We start from the raw sequence: 22,399 nt of genomic DNA on the forward strand, positions 1-22,399 counted from the left end.
CAACTATAAACTTACCCGTATTCACCACTGGTTCCGTTAAATTCCGATAATCCATTATTATCAGTTACAGGGACGTCCTAAACTAAACCCAAGCAATCATTTAGTCACTTGGCTGAAATATCTGTTTACCTGGAAGTTATAATTTTTTTCTCATTTTGCAGGAAGTCGCTTAAAAAAAACATTAGTTCCGGTTTATATTCGCCTTCAGAATAAAAGTTACGATCATGGGAAACGCTATATCACAGATTGAACAATGAGACAGGTACTGGATGTATAAATATCCGCTTGGCCTTTCCACTCGGAAGCCCACTGACGGGCAATGGGAGAAGATGGAGCGAGATGGATTTGCCTACATTCTGAAAATTTTCTCATTAATGAAACATTTGATCTCAATACAGTTTTCTGTTCCCAAAACTAAAATATGTTATGAATAGAGTGGACTAAGTTTTGTCAAAGTTTTTTTTAATCGCGATGTTTTTGAGTGAAAAGTTGACTTGAGTTATTGCACACGTGCATTTCAGAGTAAGCGTTCCCTAACGGATATATGCAGTTGTCTGCTAGAACGGGCCTATAGGATCTCGTGCTTGGCTCCGCCCACCTCCTTGCTTGTTCATCCTACTATGACTCATCTGTTCCCATTGGAAACTACAGGCTGTTGTCTATCTTGGTTTAGTGATACAAATCTTTGGCTAGATCGTCTCTAGTAATCAGTGAATCATCTCACAAATGCTAATATAATGCAATAAACTCCTCTGATGTTGCCAAAAAAGTCAATTTAATTCAAATGACAAAACAATAATCTACAACACGTTTCATACAATATTAAAATAAAGGTTAATAAAAGAAATGCCACCCTGCATACCACTGCTGGCTTGCTTCTGAAGCTAAGCAGGGTTGGTCCTGGTCAGTCCCTGGATGGGAGACCAGGTGCTGCTGGAAGTGGTGTTGGAGGGCCAGTAGGAGGCACTCTTTCCTCTGGTCTAAACAAAGATCCCAATGCCCCAGGGCAGTGATTGGGGACACTGCTCTGTGTAGGGTGCCGTCTTTCGGATGGGACGTTAAACGGGTGTCCTGACTCTCTGAAGTCATTTAAGATCCCATGGCACTTATCGTAAGAGTAGGGGTGTTAACCCCGGTGTCCTGGCTAAATTCCCAATCTGGCCCTCAACCATCACGGTCACCTAATAATCCCCAGTTTACAATTGGCTCATTCATCCCCCTCCTCTCCCCTGTAACTATTCCCCAGGTCGTTGCTGCAAATGAGAACGTGTTCTCAGTCAACTTACCTGGTAAAATAACGGTAAAATAAAAAAATTAAAAAAAATGTAACACCACACCTCCCTGCACTCATTATAAAAATAATGAGTGCATTCTTAATGAAAAGTTCAGCAATCACAGAAAAAACAATACTTGAAGTATTGGACTGGATATACCCACTATGATAAGTAGCTTAAAGGAAATTTACACCCAATAACGATCTTAAAAAATATATGTAATTAGTCCATTGATGATGTTTCGCTTGTCAGGAATCAAGATTTTCAAATATGTAACTTTTAAAGTGCATTCGGAAAGTATTCAGAGCCCTTGACTTTTTCCACATTTTATGTTACAACCTGGGAGGTAACAACCTGCGCCATGACCATTGGAGCAGACAACATCCGCAAAGCAGGCAAAGCAGGCGAGACACCTCCATCGCTTCCTAGAGGAGCTCCTCTGTGCCCCCCTGCAGCCGGGGAAACAGAGTCTGCAGGTAGGCCTGCAGCAGCATGGACGCGTTGGCGGCCAAGAGAGCAGAGGGACTCATATGTGGCTTCAAAGACTCTGGGGAGTCCCGGCTTCAGTTGCGGGTTCCGCTCTATAATCTCCCGAAAAAGCGCCCCCTGGCAGAGGCCCAGCTCTCCTGCAAGGCCTCACGGAACTTAGCAGAGATGGGGACAGATGGAGACATCACTGTTCACCAGTTTGATGTCCAGTGCAGTGGCTACCCGAGTGAGTAGGCCCCTCCTAGCATCTCGAGACGCTGGGGGCAATGAAGCTCCACCGGCCGGCTTCTGATGACCTGTCAGCCTGGTAGCCTCGCTCACGGTGGTGAACAGTTCCAGCATTGTCCCCCAGGAACAGCGCATCACTGGCGAACGGGGAACAGCTGTGGTCGTCAACGAAGCTATTGACCTCCTGACGCAGGGCATGTGCCATCCGTTCAAGGTGGTCCCAGCGGTCCAACTCCTGCCCCCGTCCAGGACTGGCAGAAGATGGGCTCTGCCTGCGGTGGCTCCAGCTACAGTTCCTGGGAGGGGTACTGGGCCCAGTAGAGGGACTAACAGCTCGCTGGCGCACCATTCCTGAGGGAGGGAGCTCGTCCCCAGCCTGAGCCCGAGCCTGGCCAACTCACTCGCGCATGGCCTCCAATCGCGCCAGGCGCAGGCGTTCTGAGAACACCACACAGAACAGGCATCCAGTAGGGCGCTCCACCACCATCTCCATGTGGCTCAAACCCAGGCAGTGCATACACGAGGTGTGCCGATCTCCAGGGGGGATGCCACCATCACACCATCACACCTGTCACAAAGGTGCCATAAGCTCAGCCAAGCCAGCAAGGCCACGGAGCAGGGGTCCGACGCCCTGGGAGAGCTTGTCGTGACCCGCTTGGAGGAATAGGAACCCGGTGAGGGATAAATTACTCAGTACCTCTGCAAAATGGGGAAGACCCGTGTGTGAAAAACAGGCAGACAAAAAACAGCAACCAGGTAATGGATTTGATTTATATGTTTTTTGGTAGTTTGTTTTTTACGCCAACTGCAATATTACCTAGCTGTTTTAATATCTAAGCAGTAAAAACAGCACCATATGATGGAGTAACTCCGCTAAGGAACTCCAAAGTTAATGCCTCAATGTAGTAGAAGCCCACCACGATGCTCTTACATTCTGCAGGGGAAAGAACAGGAAAAAAAACCTTGTATAGTAATTAGCAGAGAAGCCACTTAAGCAATTCACAACACACAAAGAACAAGCCAGTAGGCAAGTTGTGTAAGGTAAATACAGTTTGTGGCAGCAAGAGCCACCAATATATTAAAGGATGCACACGGAGTTGTAGTGTAACGCTAACGAAACACAAGTACGACAAACCACGGGCGGAAGATACAGATCAACCGAGTGGAGCACTCAAGAGGAGGGGCTGGCCATGTGGCCAGCAGCAAACAGCCAGTGAGTATACTTACACGCAAGATAATACACTTACCAGTGACTTACCAAGCAAACTTCAGAAAGTTTGTACCTCAAACCATACGGACGTCCGCCGAGAAAATGAAAGAGAACATGTGTTGCGGCCATGGGTTCTATATATAGGGGCGGACACCAGCCGTGATACAGGTGTACACAGGAGTAAATCTGTAAATCCTCACCTCGGATGTATCCCTCTGCCACGGCGTGATACCAATATATTAATATAGTGAAACATAACTCATAATGACAGAGCTAAAACAGGTTTTTAGAATTTTTTGCAAATGTATTAAAAATAAAAAACTGAAATAACTCATTTAGAAAAGTATTCAGATCCTTTGCTATGAGACCCAAAATTGAGCTCTGGTGCATCCTGTTTCCATTGATCATCTTTGAGATGTTTCTACAACTTGATTGGAGTCCACCTGTGCTAAATTCAATTGATTGGACATGATTTGGAAAGGCACAGACCTGTCTATATAGGGTTGACAGTTGACAGTGCATGTCAGTGCAAAAACCAAGCCAAGAGGTCGGAAGAATTGTCCGTAGTGCTCCGAGACAGGATTGTGTCGAGGCACAGATCTGGGGAAGTGTACCAAAACATTTCTGCAGCATTAAAGGTCTCCAAGAACACAGTGGCCTCCATCATTCTTAAATGGAAGAAGCTTGGAACCACCAAGACTCTTCCTAGAGCTGGCCGTCTGGCTAAACTGAGCAATCGTGGGAGAAAGGCTTTAGTCAGGGAGGTGACCAAGAACCCGATGTTCACTCTGAAAGAGCTCCAGAGTTCCTCTGTGGAGATGGGAGAACCTTCCAGAAGGCCAACCATCTCTGCAGCACTCCACCAATCAGGCCTTTATGGTAGAGTGGCTAGACGGAAGCCTCTCCTCAGTAAAAGGCACATGGCAGCCCGCTTGGAGTTTGCCAAAAAGCACCTAAAGGACTCTCAGACCATGAGAAACAAGATTCTCTGGTCTGATAAAACCAAGATGGAACTCTTTGGCCTGAATCCCAAGCGTCACATCTGGAAAAAACCTAGCACCATCCCTACAGTGAAGCATGGTGGCAGCATCATGCTGTTGGGATGTTTTTCAGCGGCAGGGACTGGGAGACTAGTCAGGATCGAGGAAAAATATGATTAGAGCAAAGTACAGAGAGATCCTTGATGAAAACCTGCTCAGGACCTCAGACTGGGAAAAGGTTCACCTTCCAACAGGACAACGACCCTAAGCACACAGCCAAGACAATGCAGGAGTGGCTTCGGGACAAGTTTCTGAAAGTCCTTGAGTGGTCCAACCAGAACCCAGACTTGAACCCGAGACATCATTTTTGGAGTACCTGAAAATAGCTGTGCAGCGACGCTCCCCATCCAACCCGACATAGCTTGAGAGGATCTGCAGAGAAGAATGGGAGAAACTCCCCAAATACAGGCGTGCCAAGTTTGTAGCGTCATACCCAAGAAGACTCGAGGCTGTAATCACTGCTAAAGGTGCTTCAACAAAGTACTGAGTACAGGGTCTGAATACTTATGTAAATGTGATATTATTATAATATTTTTTTTAATAAATTTGCAAACATTTCTAAAAACAAGTTTTTTGCTTTGTCATTATGGGGTATTGTGTTTAGATTGAGGGGAAAAAACAAATGTATCAATTTTAGAATAAGGCTGTAATGTAACAAAATGTCAAGGGGTCAAAATACTTTTCAAATGCACTGTACGTCAACAATGGACTATTGAAACAAATACCAAATATATGTTTTTGGGTGGATTTGTCCATTAAGTAAAATCAGTTGCCCATTGGTCATTTAGATTCTCTCTACAAATGACTTACTATCAATACTTGCAGCCGACTCTATACAACATTTTAGATGATCTATTCAAAATATCCACTTAACTATCTGACGGACCTAGTTATTAAATCTATCCAAAAGAAAAATCAAAAAAACATTCAACAACTGATATGCAAATGTACAACAATAACTCAATTTTCATTGAGGGAGTGAGTGAGTTGGTGAGCCTTGAGGCATCGAATTTGGGTGAAAGATTCCCCACATTCCCCACATACATGCTTCTCTATATGGGTTTTCTGGTGCCTTTTCATATGATGAGAAAATCTGAAACGTTTGTCACAAACGCTGCATGAAAATGGCTTCTCTCCTGTGTGAAGTCGTTGGTGTGATTTCAGGTAACCTGACTGGATGAAGGACTTTCCACAGTCTTGGCATTTGTATGGTCGCTCACCAGTATGGTATCTTTCATGCAACCTCCTTTCATTTGCTGTGATGAAAGTTTTTTCGCAATAGGAGCATGGAAATGGTCTTTCTCCTGTGTGAGTGAGTTCATGTCTTTTCAATGACACTGCTTTGTAAAACTGCTTTCCACAGACTGTACAGGTAAATCTCACCCCCTCATGAACTTGTTCAATATGTGTATTCAGCTGAATCTTTGTCCGATAAGTCATGTCACACTGCGAACAAGAAAAGGGTTTCTCCTCTGAGTGAGTCCCCATATGCACCGACAGTTCAGAAGCAGCCCGGTAGCTCTTTCCACACTGCCAGCACAGGAACGGCTTTTCTCCTGTGTGCTTCCTACTGTGTATTGTTAGAGAATTGGCTGTTCTGAATTTTTCTGGACAAACAGAGCACTGGTACAAGTACTCTCCTGAATGAACCCTCTCATGGATGACAAGGTACGATAACTGAGTGAACGTTTTCTCACATTGAGAGCAGGCGTATGGTCCTGCGAATTTATGTTGATGCAGATAGTGTTCTCTCAGACGCCCCAACAGGGTAAAGGTCTTCTCACACATGGTACACTGGATTTCCTTGTGCATCAGCTTGTGTCTGTCAAAGGCAATGGAGTTCGGGTATATCCTTCCACAATCAGAGCAATAGAATGGATTGTGAATTCGTTTGTGTGTTCTTAGGGAGGATGAGCCTTTGAATTCTTTGTCGCATTCATCACATTTGAATACCACCTTTCTTTCTTCCTCCTTGCATTCTGCCCTTGTGTCATCAGTGGCTAGCAGTTCACCAGCCTCCTCTGGAGTAGCATCCTCTTGTTGCTGGTCCACCAACTTAGATGCTTCCTCTTGGTTCACCTTCAGACAGATATCCCTCTGGTGTTTCTTTAAACCATGCATGTACTTGAAGCGCTGCTCACAGTTGCCACATTGATAAGGACGCTCATCTGAATGGGATCTCATATGAATAGCCATTCCTGAAGCACGGTTAAAAATCTTCCCACACACAGTACATGGTTTGGGTTCTTTGAGAGTCGGCACTGAAGTAGCAGCCTTGATAAGGGGCTCAGTGATGTTTTCCTTGGTAGTGAGAGGGCTGCTGCAACTCTCTGTGTTAACTTCCACTTGTTGATGGTCCACACTCAGACCCAAGTCTTCTAGGATGCCCTCGTGTCCAAGGATTTCCTGATGTTTCTTCAAGGTATCTTTGTACTTAAAACTTCTCTCACAAATAGCACAATGAAAGGGACGCTCCTTTGAGTGAGATTTCAAGTGCCTTTCCATGTCTGAGGTACGAGTCAAAATCCTACCACAGACACAACAGGTTTTTGAGTCGGACAGACCTTTGTGAGATGGTTGCGGGTTTTCATCAGTGCCAAGAGACCCAGTGCTACCCATTGATTGGGATTCATCTTTCTCTGGCTGCGGTTTCCCCTTCTGTTGTGACAAATTTTGACCAACCTGACCTAAATCTTCCTGGTTCACTTTCTTACACAAATCTCTCTGGTGCCTCTTCAAATCATATGAATACTTGAATCTCCTATCACAATTTACACACCAAAATGGATGCTCTTTTGAGTGGGATCTCATGTGCCTTGCCATGTCTGAAGTACGAGTGAAAAACCTCCTACACAAAGAGCATGTTTTGGTGTCCAGAGGTCTTTTCTGTGTTAGCCCTGATGGAGAGAGCGTCTTAAGGGGTGATGTGTTCGGAGATTTGCTAGTTGAGGGTTGTGGGATCTCTTCTTTATTTTCCCCATTAACCAAAGTTGAGAGGTTCTTTTCACAAACTCCCTGCTGGTGTTTCTTCAGATCATAAAGATCCTTGAAGCCTATTGCACATTTGAGGTACTTAAACCTATGATCATGATCTTGAGTGTGGCTTCGCTGGTGCCTTCTAAAGGACGTGGCTCGAGCAAAAGTCCTCTCACAGTCTGGGTATGTCTTACTGAACTGGCCTCTTTTGCATGACTTCCTCAGGGAGGTATGCACCTTGGAGGAGGATGGCTGTTGGATTGCATTCCCGGAAGAATCCGTTTTACATATCTTTTGTACTTTTGACCGTATTTTCTTAATCTGCAGCCTTTTGCTTTGTTTTGAGGTTTGAACATGACTTCCGGTGACAGCTTGATTGTCCGTTTCCCTACATACATGCTTCCTATTCATAGCATGCTCCTTCTCAGTAAATGCGTCTCTTTGATCCTCATTTGGTGCAAGTAGTCCTCCATTTTTCTCCATTGTACCCTCCACCAACCCTTTTCCTTCCACTCTAGCCAAATATTCTGATTGTGAATCTACTTCTGTGGCAGTCACCACACGTACATGTGGAGGGAGAGACAGAGAGGAAAGGATGTAGTCACCAAAGGACGATGGAGTTTCTTTTTGTGCAAGAGGGAGACAAAAGACAGGTTAAACTGAATTAATATATTTTCTGCAACAGTGTTTGACCAACGTCATACATGTCAATTACTTTTCCACAATCTTATATAATTGTTATTTATTTAATTTCAGTTTCATATTCCATTTGGTGCCTAACCCATGACTTACAAGACACTATTCATCAAGCACTTGTGCAAAAAAACACAAAAACAAAATTACATTTTACACTTTAGATGCACAATTCATATTTGCATCATGTACAACTAGCTTATACTTCAAATATTTGCAATTTTGGCACAAAAAAAACTGTTTTATTGTCAAATACACCAGATAGGTGCAGTGAAATGTGTTGTTTTACATGGTCAGCCATAGTAATACGGCACCCCTGGAGCAAATTAGGGTTGAGTGCCTTGCTCAATTGCAAAGACAGATTTTCACCTTGTCGGCTCAGATATTCGAACCAGCAACCTCTCGGTTACTGGCCCAACGCTCTAACCGCTAGGCTACCTGCTCTAACCGCTAGGCTACCTGCTATGGATCCTCTGAGTCTGTATGATACTCACCGATGGAGTCCAAACGCCCATGTTTTCTGTGGTATTGGAGCAGGGTCCTCAATTGTATGGGGTCAGGTACAAACTGTACACATTTCTCCAGGGCAGAGGGGACAGCATTTAACAAGGAGGCAGTCTTGAGAGAGAGGAACATGTTTGAAATCATTAACTCACTACAAACTCATGTCCGACTCATAGTTTATTAAACATGAAAATATTATTGATTCTTGCTTGGTATTCTTGAATTCTAATTTCCCAAACTAATTAGATAAAGGTGTTATTTATTCTTATTACCTGTTCAAGGTCTGGTATGGGAAGTAACTTCTCAAGTCTGGAAAGGAATTCTAACATCAGCATCTGTATTGCAGTGTCATACTTGGGCCCAAATTCCACAGGGAACACATCCTAGGAGAGAATACATTTATGTAATAATGAATATCAATAATTAGCCTAGTATTTGCCTTTTGTAACCTAGACCAGCAAACTTTTTGGCTCAAGGGCCACATCGGGGTTTCAAAATTCTGAGGGCCGCACGGCTTTTGTCAAGATAAGGGCAGTTATCTGAAATTATATAGGTCCATTATTATTTCTACATACTTTCTATTTTGCTTTTTTATGTTAAAGTGTAGCCTGGAGTTATTTTTTTATGCAAAATAATCATGGAACTGGATAGGGAAATCAAGCAGAAAGAGGTGGTCACTTTCCTACCATATAAGAGCAACACAAACCTGGTAGAAGTTCTCCCTTTCACTTGGGTCTTTCAGCAGAGATTCAACCAGCTCCACAAAGTTTGATTCAGATAATTCCACCTCTGCATCACTTGACTGCAACAAAACACGCACAACAATTAAATAATCACATTTTACAACTCAATGACAGAATACTTTGAGTGACATAGGTCTTTGCTCCCTCCCAGAAAGACAGTCACCTCTGCTTCCCCAGTGGATATGAGGCTTCGGATCCTGTCCAGGTGTTGCTGAATGTCTTGGTCTGCTGTCTGCTCAGTGCGACACAACTCCAGAACCATCTAAAATTACAGATGACCAGTCAGGAGTAGAGCAAAGGTCAACCACACACTTCGTAGGCATTGCTCTGTTCTCATTTGGAGATAATGATAGATAGACTAGCTAAGGGCCAACGGCAGTATTTGAGAAACCAGTGTCAGGGTCTTTATCTCAATCAATGTTTAACAGCTGGCTGTTTTAGGCTAGAGTCAACAATATTGTTGTCAGAGAGTAACCTCACATGATCTTGTTGCATGTTTCTTTTCCCCCATTCTGAACCCAATCTCTTACCCTTGCTCGAAGCCCCAGAATGAGTTGGGCCCTCTGACTGCAACTCAAAAGCTCTGGCACAATCTCGGTCACCGTGGTGACAAACTCCTCCAGCATCCCATAATCTTGAACGTCTCCTCGCTGAACCACTTGCCACATGGCTGCAGAGACAAGCCGCAGTGGTGGAATGAAGAGACGCAGAGAGGGAAGAAGGAGAGGGGGACCTAAAAATAAGGATATGAGCCTCAATAATGATTGAAATAATACTGAACTGATATTGAAAGTTAGAGCTGGTTCAAAAACCTTTAAAATATTTCCTCAGGGTTCCTGATTTAACTTGTAAGACAAAATGAAACCAATGGAATTGCCCCAAACGTGGAAACTGCATTCATACAAACTAATCAAGCGCACCAGAATAGTTCCAAATATTGAGGTCCCTATCTAGCAACTCATTTAGTTAAAGGGAAAAAAACATAACATGCTTGCCAAGGTAATTGTAACATCTAAATAGGCTATCCCTTACAAAACATAACAGTGGATGATTCAGAAGTACTAGTCCTCCCGCTTCTAGCATACTAAAACGATCGAGACAGACGTAAATTTAGCGAGGATACGCCATGTTGAACATCAAGCACACCAAGTGTAGTAAAAAAGAATCCGCAATACCATTTTCGCTGGGATTTTGACATTGCATCTCGTCCTCATACAAAAGTAGTCAATTAGCTAAGTGTTTGTTTTAAAGATGGTTTCCAAAGTTAAAAGGCTTACAACAGTTTTAAAACCTAACCGTCGGTAGCACTGAGTGTGACACTGAACGTAGTCCGTTCAATTTCCGGTTGCGTTTACACCCCCCCAGAATAAAAGTTCTCGTGAATTGAGTTAAAATTCGGAATAGATTTTTTAGAAAGTCATCTTTGTCAGCAAGTTCGGTTATCGACTTGGTGTGCCAACTAAAAATAATTCTCACAATAGTTAGCAATCCCCTTGTATAATCATAAAACAAAATTTAGAAACTCACCTGCAACTGCGTAAATCCCAGAGTCCCATTTAGGGATGTGTCCCTAAATGTGAGGGTCAACAATGTGCAACAAGAAAACACAGCCTAAAAAGATGACTTTGAAACAATGTACAGTACACCATAAACTATGTGGGTCACATTATGTGCATTGAAATCAAGATTGCCCTCTTTCTCCATCTCCTCGTGTGTAACCTACTAGATGGATTTACACCTGTAATGCTCTTTCCACAAACAGCAAACTGGAAAAAAGCCCACACCATAATCAATGACCATTCCCATATTCTCTACACTTCATTGGAACTGATGCCCCCTGGGATGTGCTTGCTGCCCTTAAAAGCAGTGTTATGTGGGCTTGTATGAGTGGTAAGGCTGAAGCAACCGTCTGCAGACAAAAATTGGAGGAGTGAAGTCAGGGGAAGTGAATCTGCTACAGTTTAAAGACTGACATTGATGTGGTTTTCTAACAGCAAGGCTCAGTGCAACATGGTAGTGTTGTCATTGTTTAGAAAAGTTATTCTTTGTAATGTCAAAATAAACATGTCTCCAACCCCCATATCACACACTGAAAATATTTGTGTACATTGTACTATCAAGTTGTAGGCCCTCATTGTAAATAAGAATTTGTTCTTAACTGACTTGCCTAGTTAAATAAAGGTTAAATTAAATGTAAGAATAAAAATTGGGGAGAGAGCCTCAAATATCACATTCATTTGTACATATCCACTGTATATGTTTACCTTTGATGATGTTAAATGGCATTATGCTTATCTTTGTAATTCCGATAATAACTATTTTATTAACATTATTATTCTCTTGGCCAAATAATATATTCACACATGTAAATGGGGTAGGAAAAAAAAATAAAAAATTTCATTGAACTGTTAAAATGTTATAAATCCCTCAAACTTGTGAAACTTAAAAAGTTGGGGAAATTATTAGAAGTCATGTCTCTGAATGTCTGTTAATGTCTCATAGCCTTGTCACATCTAAAGATGTCCTGGTGTTGTTTTAAAAAATATTTATTGTATACACAGGAATGTCCCTGTATTGATGTGTAATAGTGCTATTATTGTTGCAATAAAACATGTTTAATAATTATAATTATATCCACGCGGCTAAATTACTACCTGTTAGTCTTTGGTTCCGTTCGCATCTGTCAAACAAAAACACTCTAATGATCAGTTGACAATTCCCTTACAAAAATGTACCATGCTAGTACTATGGTACTTTCATTCATACCATGGTACTACTAAGGTACTTTCACTTAAACCATGGTATTGTCTGAATTATGTAAATGTACCATGGTTTTAGCCTTGAAGTGTGATGGTACTACCATGGTACTGCCATTGTACCTAAATACTACCATGGTATTGCCTCATTTATACCATGGTATAGATGTGGATCATGGAAATACCATGGTGTTAAACGGCATTATACATTCTACCATGGTAATGCACAATGGTGATGAATGGTACCAAAAATTATATATGGTACTATCTTTATTAAGTGTGCGTTACCATGGTACAATGGCTATATAATGCATTAAATAAATAAACCCCCCAATGTGAAAAGACGTTGGTTGGCATTATATTGATGAATTGATATACCAGTATGGGCAAGTTTCTGATAAAAGAGGCAGGCTACTTGTTGGTCCTAGTTTTCTGAAACATCAAAAGGGGTAATACTTTTTGTATTAATAGTACCGTTTTTTGCTCATGTTTGGGTTCCCTGTGTTGCCAACCTGAAATGTGGGAGAAAGTGAGATATATGGTAGCCTGATCTTTGGCAATTTGTAATAATTTAGTATTGATAGTCAAGGGGCGTTGTGCTTGTTTCAGCCCGCAGGGGGAGCCGCTCGCTCTAGTGGGTGCTTCACGCGCTCTCTCACAGTGGCTCTCGCGCTAGCCTGCCTAGTTAGTGAGTCAATTCAAGAAAACTGATGAGGCACCAGATAAACGAAATATTTTAAACGTTATCATCACGGTGAGCGAGTTGTAAACCATAGGATAGGAAACACCAAGTTAAACGGAGTGTAGTTATATAATTGTTATTTAATGTTTTGATAGTTTCATTAATTTATAAAAGCCCGTTAACATTAACTAGAAGTCAGCTAAAGTTCGCTCCAGTCAAGCTAGCCTGTCGTAGTCATGTACCATGGTTTTAGCCTTGAAGTGTGATGGTACTACCATGGTACTGCCATTGTACATAAATACTACCATGGTATTGCCTCATTTATACCATGGTATAGATGTGGATCATGGAAATACCATGGTGTTAAACGGCATTATACATTCTACCATGGTAATGCACAATTATGATGAATGGTACCAAAAATTATATATGGTGAAACATTGAAACATGTAAATGGCTGTTTTAGGGATATGTTAAGAATCTATTAAATAATATAATTAATACCTTTAAAAATATATATTTTTTGTATGTTGGCTATTTAGAATTGTATAAGAGTAACCAATTCAGTTGAATGAGAGAGCAAACTGAAAAATGTATTGAAGAGAGAAGTTAGTTAACTTACCAGATGAACTATTTTAAATCTTCAAGGTTTCCGACTCCTGTCATTCTTCTCAAACTCCATCCAGCTCCCAAGGTTTAAGAGGGTACACTACTAGACCATGTGTGTTGTTGTTATTCACTATGAGCTAAAGGGGTTTAAGAGGGTACTAGGTTTATGCTTAGCCATTTCAGAGCTACAAAAGTAGTCAATGTTGCATTATGCGAGTATCATAAATTACTTCGATTTTGGTCACTTTACCAGGAAATCGGTGGGGCACAGACATCATAATTCACTGTAAAGTACCATGCTTTTGTTTTACAACATGCTACTAGTACAAAACCATTGTTCATTTTTGTACCATGGTAGCTAGCACATTTTTTTCATCACGTTTTTTTGTCAGGAAAATACCATGGTACTGGTAAGAAAAAAAAGATAGTACATTTAAGGAAATGTGTGCCTCCCACAACGCAGGCGATGGCTGCAAATTGCAGCTGGTGAGGAGCAACTGCAGAAAACTTAAGTCGACTGCAGTCGAAACTGCGTGACTTTTGATCACATGGTTGTTGGAAAGTTCATGCAGTCCACATGTAGACGAATGTCGGAAATTGTTAATCCCCACAATGCAACACAGTTTGAAAGGTTGGTCACTGATTTAACAAACGTGATCCACTCGAGCATCCATGGTGTTGCATTTGGTTATGAGTGTCATTTGTGCTGTTCGTGTATGCTGTCATGTTGCTGACTCTCACGTGCCCAAAGTAATTGCACTGCGGAGACAGTTATAGTGGAAGGCCTGAGTAATATAAAAGAAGGCCTGAGTAATATAAAGAAGGCCTGAGTAATATATTCCAAACTTGGATTAATTATTTCTCCATTAAGCTTTTGGATAAACATTTAAAATAGCCAATATGCCCCACAAAAATACCCATCCTCCAAAAGGACCTTTCTATGGATTAGCCTACCTTCCAGTTAAATCAAACATCATTAATAATTTTGTTCCAGTGTCACTGAGACATTTGAGGACCAGTGATGTTGACTTGAATGATACAAATATGACTGATACAAAACTCAACCAACGCTTGCAGAAATGTATGAAGTGAATCTGTGGAAGATATGAATGTGAATACACACGTTTTTAATCAGATATTTTCATGTCCTCCTTTATTATTACTTTTGTCAGAAAATGGAATGTTGTAGTTATTTGAGAATAACAGTTTACATTACAATTTAGCTAATGAAATTATATAGGGAATATGAAAAAAAAGATTAAATGAACAACAAACAAGAAAACTATTAAAAGCAAAAGGTGTTAAACCAGTGTTTGTTTGTATATATATATATATATATATATATATATATATATATACACACATACATACATACATACATACATACATACATACATACACACAGTACACAACAAGAACTCAAATGCCAGAGTGGTAATGCTTTTGACTCCGGTCCACATATACCTGCCTGGTGACGAGGGTTCAAACTCCTTCTCTGCCCTTCTGTCTGTGCCCCTACTTTTCTTCTCCCTCACTACTTTCCCTGCTGTACTGTCTTAAAATTAATAACAATACAAAGGAACATCAGAGTTCCAAAAAAAACTTCAACTTTAATTCACGGGGTGAGTGCATAGGTGTTCAGTCAGGCGCTTTTTTTGAGCGAAAGCTAACCCACATTCTCCACACACATGTGGCTTATTTTTTCTTGTATGGGTTCGCTCGTGTTTTAACCTATGATAAGACAATCTGAAACTTTTATCACAAAAGCTACATGCAAATGGCTTCTCTCCTGTGTGAAGACGTCGGTGTGATTTCAGGTAACCTGACTGAATGAACGACTTTCCACAGTCTTGGCATTTGTATGGTCTCTCACCAGTATGGTATCTTTCATGCAGCCTTTTTTCATTGGCAGTGATGAAGGTTTTTGTGCAATAAGAGCATGGAAATGGTCTTTCTCCTGTGTGAGTGAGTTCATGTCTTTTCAATGACACTGCTTTGTAAAACTGCTTTCCACAGATTGTACAAGGGTATCTCACCCCCTCATGAACTTGTTCAATGTGTGAATTTAGCTGAAGTTTTGTTCTGTACGACATGTCACACTGCGAACAGGAAAATGGTCTCTCCTCTGAGTGGGTCCCCATATGCACTGACAGTTCTCCAGCAGCCTTGAAGCTCTTTCCACACTGCCAGCACAGGAACGGCTTTTCTCCTGTGTGCTTCCTACTGTGTATTGTTAGAGAATTTGCTGAATTGAACTTTGCTTGACAAACAGAGCACTGGTACAGGTACTCTCCTGAATGAACCCTCTCATGGATGACAAGGTACGATAACTGAGTGAACGTTTTCTCACATTGAGAGCAGGGGTATGGGCCTGTAAATTTATGTTGATGCAGATAGTGTTCTCTCAGACGCCCCAACAGGGTAAAGGTCTTCTCACACATGGTACATTGGATTTCCTTGTGCTGCATCAGCTTGTGTCTGTCAAAGGCAATGGAGTTTGGGAGGACCCTTCCACAATCAGAGCAATAGAATGGGTTGTGAATTCGCTTGTGTGTCCTTAGGGAGGATGAACCTTTGAAGTCCTTCCCACAATCATCACATTTGAAGACTACCTTTCTTTTTTCACATTGGAAGACCACCTTTACTTTTTCCTCTTTGCATGAACTTTCCTGGTGTTGCTTCAAATTACAGATGTCATCGAAACACTTTCCACATTGTTTACACCAGTGAACCAGTTGTAGTTGACTGGTAGATGTCTCTGGGTTATCAGCCTTAACAGCCAGCAGTTCACTAGCCGCCTCCTCTTGGTGCTGGTCTACCATCTGAGAGGACTCTTCTCGGTTCACCTTACAGATATATCTCTGGTGTTGATTCAAACTTTGCTTGTACTTAAAGCGCTGTTCACAGTTGACACATTGATAAGGACGCTCATCTGAATGGGATCTCATATGAGTAGCTAAATGAGAAGCACAGTCCAAAATCTTCCCACACACAGTGCATGCGTGTTCTTTGGCAGTTGGCGCTGGAGTAAAAGCCTTGATAAGGGGCTCAGTGTTGTTTTCCTTGGTAGTGAGAGGGCTGCTGCAACTCTCTGTGTTAACTTCCACTTGTTGATGGTCCACACTCAGACCAAAGTCTTCTAGGATGCCCTCGTGTCCAAGGATTTCCTGATGTTTCTTCAAAGAGTCTTTGTACTTAAAGCTTCTCTCACAAATAGCACAATGAAAGGGACGTGCCTTTGAGTGAGATTTCAAATGCCTTTCCATCTGTGAGGTACAAGTCAAAATCTTACCACACACACAACAGGTTTTGGAATCTACCTGGGCTCGATTCTCTGCAGTGGCAAGAAAATCCTTCTCTGGTTGCAGGCCACTCTTTTGTTGTGCCATGTTCTGACCAACATCCTGACACAAATCTCCCTGGGTCATTTTCTGGCACAATTCTCTCTGGTGTTTTCTAAAATCGTATGAATACTTGAATCTCTTACCACAATTAACACACCTAAATGGACGCTCTTTTGAGTGGGAGCTCATATGCCTCACCAAGCTGGAAGTACGAGTAAAAAACCTCCCACACACAGAGCATGTGTTAGTGGCTGTGATAGTGTCCAGAGTTCCTTGATGAGATGGCTCTAGTGGAGAGGGTGTCTTGAGGAGTGATGTGATCTGAGGTTTGCTAGTTGAGGGTTGTGGGATCTCTTCCTCATTTTTATCTTCATCCAACATGTTTAGCTCCTTTTCACAAACTCGCCTCTGGTGTCTCTTCAGATTATGACCATCCGAGAATAATTTTTCACATTTGTGGCACTTAAACTTGAGATTTTCAGTGTGGGTTAGCTGATGCCTTTTCATGGCTGTGACCCGAGTGAAAGTCTTTCCACACACTTCACATGTCTTACTGAATGGGCCTCTTTTGCATGACTTATTTGGGGAAGGGCACACCTTAGAGGATGATGGCTGTCTGTTTGCAAGCCCAGTCTTTTGAGATGTTTTACCTTTTGAACACATTTTCTTCATCTGCAGCCTTTTGCTTCGTTTTAATTGTTGAAAATGTGATGGTCTGAGTAAATTCAAGACAGTGACAGCTTGATTGTCAATTTCCCCAACGGCAGACTCCATGTCCATACCATAATCCTGCTCAGTAATTATGTATCTTCTAACTTCATCTGCTGGGACTAGTACATCGATTTCCTTTGTCCGATTCTCCAACAACTCTCTTGCTTCCATTCCCTCCAAATTCATCCCTTCTGATTGTGTATCTGAGTCTACATCTGGGGCAGTTACCACTCGCACATATGGAGGAAGAGACAGAGAGGAGAGGATGAAGTCACCAAAGGACGATGGAGTTCCTTTTTATGCAAAAGAGGGAGACAATGAAAAAAAAAAAGTTAAACTGTGAATTCACCTTTTTTGCAACAGTAGTTGACTAACATCATACATGCAAATTATGTAAATGCCTCAAATATAAACTTTAACAGATAAAAGTCTTATTTGTTCTACTTGAAACAAATCATTCATAGTAATAAGGCCGAGGGTGTGTGGTACATTTAAGCAGAAGGCCGATGGGGTGTGGTATATGGCCAATATACCACGGCTAAGGGCTGTTCTTAAGCACGACACAATGTGGAGTGCCTGTATACAGCCCTTAGCAGTGGCCATACACCCCAAAAAACAGAGGTGCCTTATTGCTAATATAAACTGGTTACCAACGTAATTAGAGCAGTAAACAAGTATTTATACATCATACCTGTGGTAAATTGTTTGATATAAACATGGCTGTGTACACATGGTATCCAAGACCCAAACTACCCCGTTTATAATTGCAATTTTGGCACAACCAATCTATAACACTGTGTGATACTTACGGATGGAGTCCAAATGTCCAAGTTTTCTGTGGTACTGGAGCAGGGTCCTCAATTGTATGGGGTCAGGTACAAACTGTACACATTTCTCCAGGGCAGAGGGGACAGCACTTAACAAGGAGGCAGTCTTGAGAGAGAGGAGCATGGTTTAAAAGCATTAACAACTACAAATTCATGTCACACTGAGTTTCTTTGTTTAAAAGTGAAACATATTACTGATTGCTATTCTTGACTTCTAATTCCCCAAGCTAATTAGATAAAGGTGTTACTCATTCTTATTACCTGTTCAAGGTCTGGTATGGGAAGTAACTTCTCAAGTCTGGAAAGGAATTCTAACATCAGCATCTGTATTGCAGTGTCATACTTGGGCCCAAATTCCACAGGGAACACATCCTAGGAGAGAATAAATTAACATAAAATGGCAATAATACCTATATTTATATTGGTTTGAAACAATATAAAACTAGGCCACTAAAACATAGACCAGCAAAACGTTGATACTTTCCCACCGTATAAGAGCAAAACAAACCTGGTAAAAAGTCTCCCTTTCACTTGGGTCTTTCAGCAGAGATTCAACCAGCTCCACAAAGTTTGATTCAGATAATTCCACCTCTGCATCACCTGACTGCAGCAAAACACGCACAACAATTAAATAATCACATTTTACAACTCAATGACAGAATACTTTGAGTGACATAGGTCTTTGCTCCCTCCCAGAAAGATACTCACCTCTGCTTCCCCAGTGGATATGAGGCTTCGGATCCTGTCCAGGTGTTGCTGAATGTCTTGGTCTGCTGTCTGCTCAGTGCGACACAACTCCAGAACCATCTAAAATTACAGATGACCAGTCAGGAGTAGTGAAAAGGTCAACCACACGCTTCATAGGCATTGCTCTGTTCTCATTTGGAGATAATGATAGATAGACTAGTCTAAGGGCCAACGGCAGTATTTGAGAAACCAGTGTCAGGGTCTTCATCTCAATCAATGTTTAACAGCTGGCTGTTTTAGGCTAGAGTCAACAATAGTGTTGTCAAAGACTAACCTCACCTGATCTTGTTGCATGCTTCTTTTTCCCCATTCTGAACCCAATCTCTTACCCTTGCTCGAAGCCCCAGAATGAGTTGGGCCCTCTGACTGCAACTCAAAAGCTCTGGCACAATCTCGGTCACCGTGGTGACAAACTCCTCCAGCATCCCATAATCTTGAACATCTCCTCGTTGAACCACTTGCCACATGGCTGCAGAGACAAGCCGCAGTGGTGGAATGAAGAGTCGCAGAGAGGAAAGAAGAAGAGGGGGACCTAAAAATAGGAAAATAAATTTGTAAACAAAGCTACCCAGATGTCTGGCTAGCTAGGAAGTTTTTCCACTGCACTATACAGTCACCTTGACCAGGTGTACACATTCATAGAACCTAGGAATAGTTAGAAGGGGAGGTCTAAATGCTATACTGAACAAAAATATAAAACACAACATACAATTTCAACGATTTCACTGAGTTACAGTTCAAATAAGAAAATTAGTCGATTTAAATGAATTCATTAGGCTCTAATTTATGGATTTCACATGACTGGGCATAGGCCCACCCAATTGGAAGCCAAGCCCAGCCAATCAGAATTAGTTTTTCCCCACAAAAGTGCTTTATTACAGACATAAATAGTTCTCAGTTTCATCAGCTGTCTGGGTGGCTGGTCTCAGACGATCCCGCAGGTGAAGAAGCCATGCAGTAGCAGAGAGAAAAGTGTATGACTAGGGTGGCTGGAGTCAGACAATTTTTAGGGCCTTCCTCTGACAACGCCTGGTATAGAGGTCCTGGATGGCAGGAAGCTTTGCCCACGGTGATGTACTGGGCAGTACGCACTACCCTCTGTAGTGCCTTGCGGTCGGAGGCCGAACAGTTGCCATTCCAGGCAGTGATTCAACCCATCAAGATGCTCTCGATGGTGCCGCTGTAAAACCTTTTGAGGATCTGAGGACCCATGCCAAATCTTTTCAGTCTCCTGAGGTGGGAATAGGTTTTGTCGTGCCCCCTTCACGACTGTCTTGGTGTGCTTGGACCATGTTAGTGATGTGGACGGCAAGCAACTTGAAGCTCCAAACCTGCTCCACAACAACCCTGTCGCTGAGAATGGGGGCGTGCTCGGTCCTCTTCCTGTAGACCACGATCATCTCCTTTGTCTTGATCATGTTGAGGGAGAGATTGTTGTACTTGTGCCACACAGTCAGATCTCTGACCTCCTCCCCATAGGCTATCTTATCGTTGTCGGTGATTAGGCCTACCACTGTTGTGTCATCAGCAATCTTAATGACGGCGTTGGGAGTCTTGCCTAGCCGTGCAGTCATGAGTGAACAGGGAGTACAGGAGTGGACTGAGCACGCACCCCTGAGGGGCCCCCGTGTTGAGGATCAGTGTGGCGGATGTGTTGTTGCCTACCCTTATCACCTGGGGGCGGCCCGTCAGGAAGTCTAGGATCCAGTTGCAGAGGGAGGTGTTTAGTCCCAGGGTCCTTAGTTTAGTGATGAACTTGGAAGGCACTACGGTGGTGAACGCTGAGCTGTAGTCAATGAATAGCACTCTCACATAGGTGTTCCTTTTGTCTAGGTGTGAAAGGGCAGCGTGGAGTGCAATGAATATTGCATCATCTGTGGATCTGTTGGTGCGGTATGCAAATTGGAGTGGGTCTATGGTTTCTTGGATTATGGCTTTGAATTGAGCCATGACCAGCCGTTCAAAGCATTTCATGGCTACAGACATGAGTGCTACGGGTCAGTCGTCATTTAGGCAGGTTACCTTAGTGTTCTTGGGCACAGGGACTATGGTGGTCTGCTTCAAACATGTTGGTATTACAGACTCAGACAGGGAGAGGTTGAAAATGTCAGTGAAGACACTTGCCAGTTGGTCAGCACATGCTCGGAGTACACATCCTGGTAATCCGTCTGGCCCTGCGGCCTTGTGAATGTTGACCTGTTTAAAGGTCTTACATCGGCTGCGGAGAGCGTGATCACAGTCATCCGGAACAGCTGATGCTCTCATGCATGTTTCAGTGTTACTTGCCTCGAAGCGACCATAGAAATGATTTAGCTCATCTGGTAGGCTTGTGTCACTGGGCTGCTCTCGGCTGTGCTTCCCTTTGTAGTCTGTAATAGTTTGCAAGCCCTGCCACATCCGACGATCGTCGGAGCCGGTGAGGTACGATTCGATCTTAGTCCTGTATTGACCCTTTGCCTGGTTGATGGTTCGTCGGAGGGCATAGCGGGATTTCTCATAAGCTTCCGGGTTAGAGTCTCGCTCCTTGAAAGAGGCAGCTCTACCCTTTAGCTCAGTGCCGTATGTTGCCTGTAATCCATGGCTTCTGGTTGGGGTATGTACGTACAGTCACTCTGGGTACGACGTCCTCGATTCCCTTATTGATAAAGCCAGTGACAGATGTGGTTTACTCCTCAATGCCATCGGAAGAATACCAGAACATATTCCAGTCTGTGCTAGCAAAACAGTCCTGTAGCTTAGCATCTGCTTCATCTGACCACTTTTTATTTTATAGACAGTCACTGGTGCTTCCTGTTTACATTTTTGCTTGTAATCAGGAAGATAGAATTATGGTCAGATTTGCCAAATGGAGGACAAGGGAGGTTTGTACACATCTCTGTGTGTGGAGTAAAGGTGGTCTATTTATTTTTCCCTTCTAGTGCTGATAGAAATTAGGTAAAACTGATTTAAGTATCCCTGCATTAAAGCCCCTGGCCAATAGGAGTGCCGCCTCTGGATGAGCATTTTCCTGTTTGCTTATGCCGGTATACAGCTCATTGAGTGTGCTTTTAGTGCCAGCATCTGTCTGTGGTAGTACGTAGACAGCTACGAAAAATACAGATGAAACCTCTAGGTAGATAGTGTGGTCTACAGCTTATCATGAGATGTTCTACCTCAGGTGAGCAGGTTAGATATTGTGCACCAGCTGTTGTTTACATATATGCATAGGCCCCCGCCCCGTGTCTTACCAGAGGCTGCCGTTCTAACCTGCCGATAGAGTGTATAACCCGCCAGCTGTATGTTCTTAATGTCGTCATTCAGCCACGACTCGGTGAAACATAAGATATTACAGTTATTAATGTCTCATTGGTAGTATATGCACGTGCTTTCAGTTCGTTCCATTTATTTTCCAGCAATTGAATGTTAACTAGCAGGACGGAAGGCAACGGCTGATTAGCCACTTGTCGCCTGATCCTTACAAGGCACCCTGATCTTTTTCCGCAAAAATCTCAGTTTCCTTCTCCAGCGAAGGATGGGGATCTGGGTCTGGTCAGGTGTCTATAGTATATCCCTCTCGTCCGACTCAT

At 42.6% G+C, this 22,399-nt stretch overlaps 1 protein-coding gene across 9 annotated transcripts in view; it reads right to left on the reverse strand.

The window, feature by feature from the left end:
* The window catches only part of LOC129838455 (zinc finger protein 135-like), a 39,458-nt gene that overhangs the window by 5,521 nt on the left and 11,538 nt on the right, over positions 1 to 22,399 (reverse strand). For 3 of the 9 annotated variants that reach the window (XM_055905411.1, XM_055905410.1, XM_055905408.1), the window contains 6 exons: positions 19,163 to 19,365; positions 18,795 to 18,893; positions 18,595 to 18,690; positions 18,348 to 18,458; positions 18,069 to 18,192; positions 14,341 to 17,552 (listed from right to left, as the gene is read on the reverse strand). In XM_055905411.1, the coding sequence (XP_055761386.1) occupies positions 14,815 to 17,552; positions 18,069 to 18,192; positions 18,348 to 18,458; positions 18,595 to 18,690; positions 18,795 to 18,893; positions 19,163 to 19,365 (3,371 nt within the window). In that variant the 3' untranslated portion in view covers positions 14,341 to 14,814. Of the gene's footprint in view, positions 1 to 15; positions 7,841 to 8,404; positions 8,529 to 8,686; positions 8,798 to 9,120; positions 9,217 to 9,320; positions 9,420 to 9,687; positions 9,891 to 10,332; positions 10,505 to 14,340; positions 17,553 to 18,068; positions 18,193 to 18,347; positions 18,459 to 18,594; positions 18,691 to 18,794; positions 18,894 to 19,162; positions 19,366 to 22,399 lie in introns of those variants that run through there. The other 6 variants (XM_055905416.1, XM_055905415.1, XM_055905409.1 and 3 more) reach the window with 5 other exon arrangements.

This window comes from Salvelinus fontinalis, chromosome 39 (assembly GCF_029448725.1).
Source record: "Salvelinus fontinalis isolate EN_2023a chromosome 39, ASM2944872v1, whole genome shotgun sequence".
Taxonomy (NCBI): domain Eukaryota; kingdom Metazoa; phylum Chordata; class Actinopteri; order Salmoniformes; family Salmonidae; genus Salvelinus; species Salvelinus fontinalis.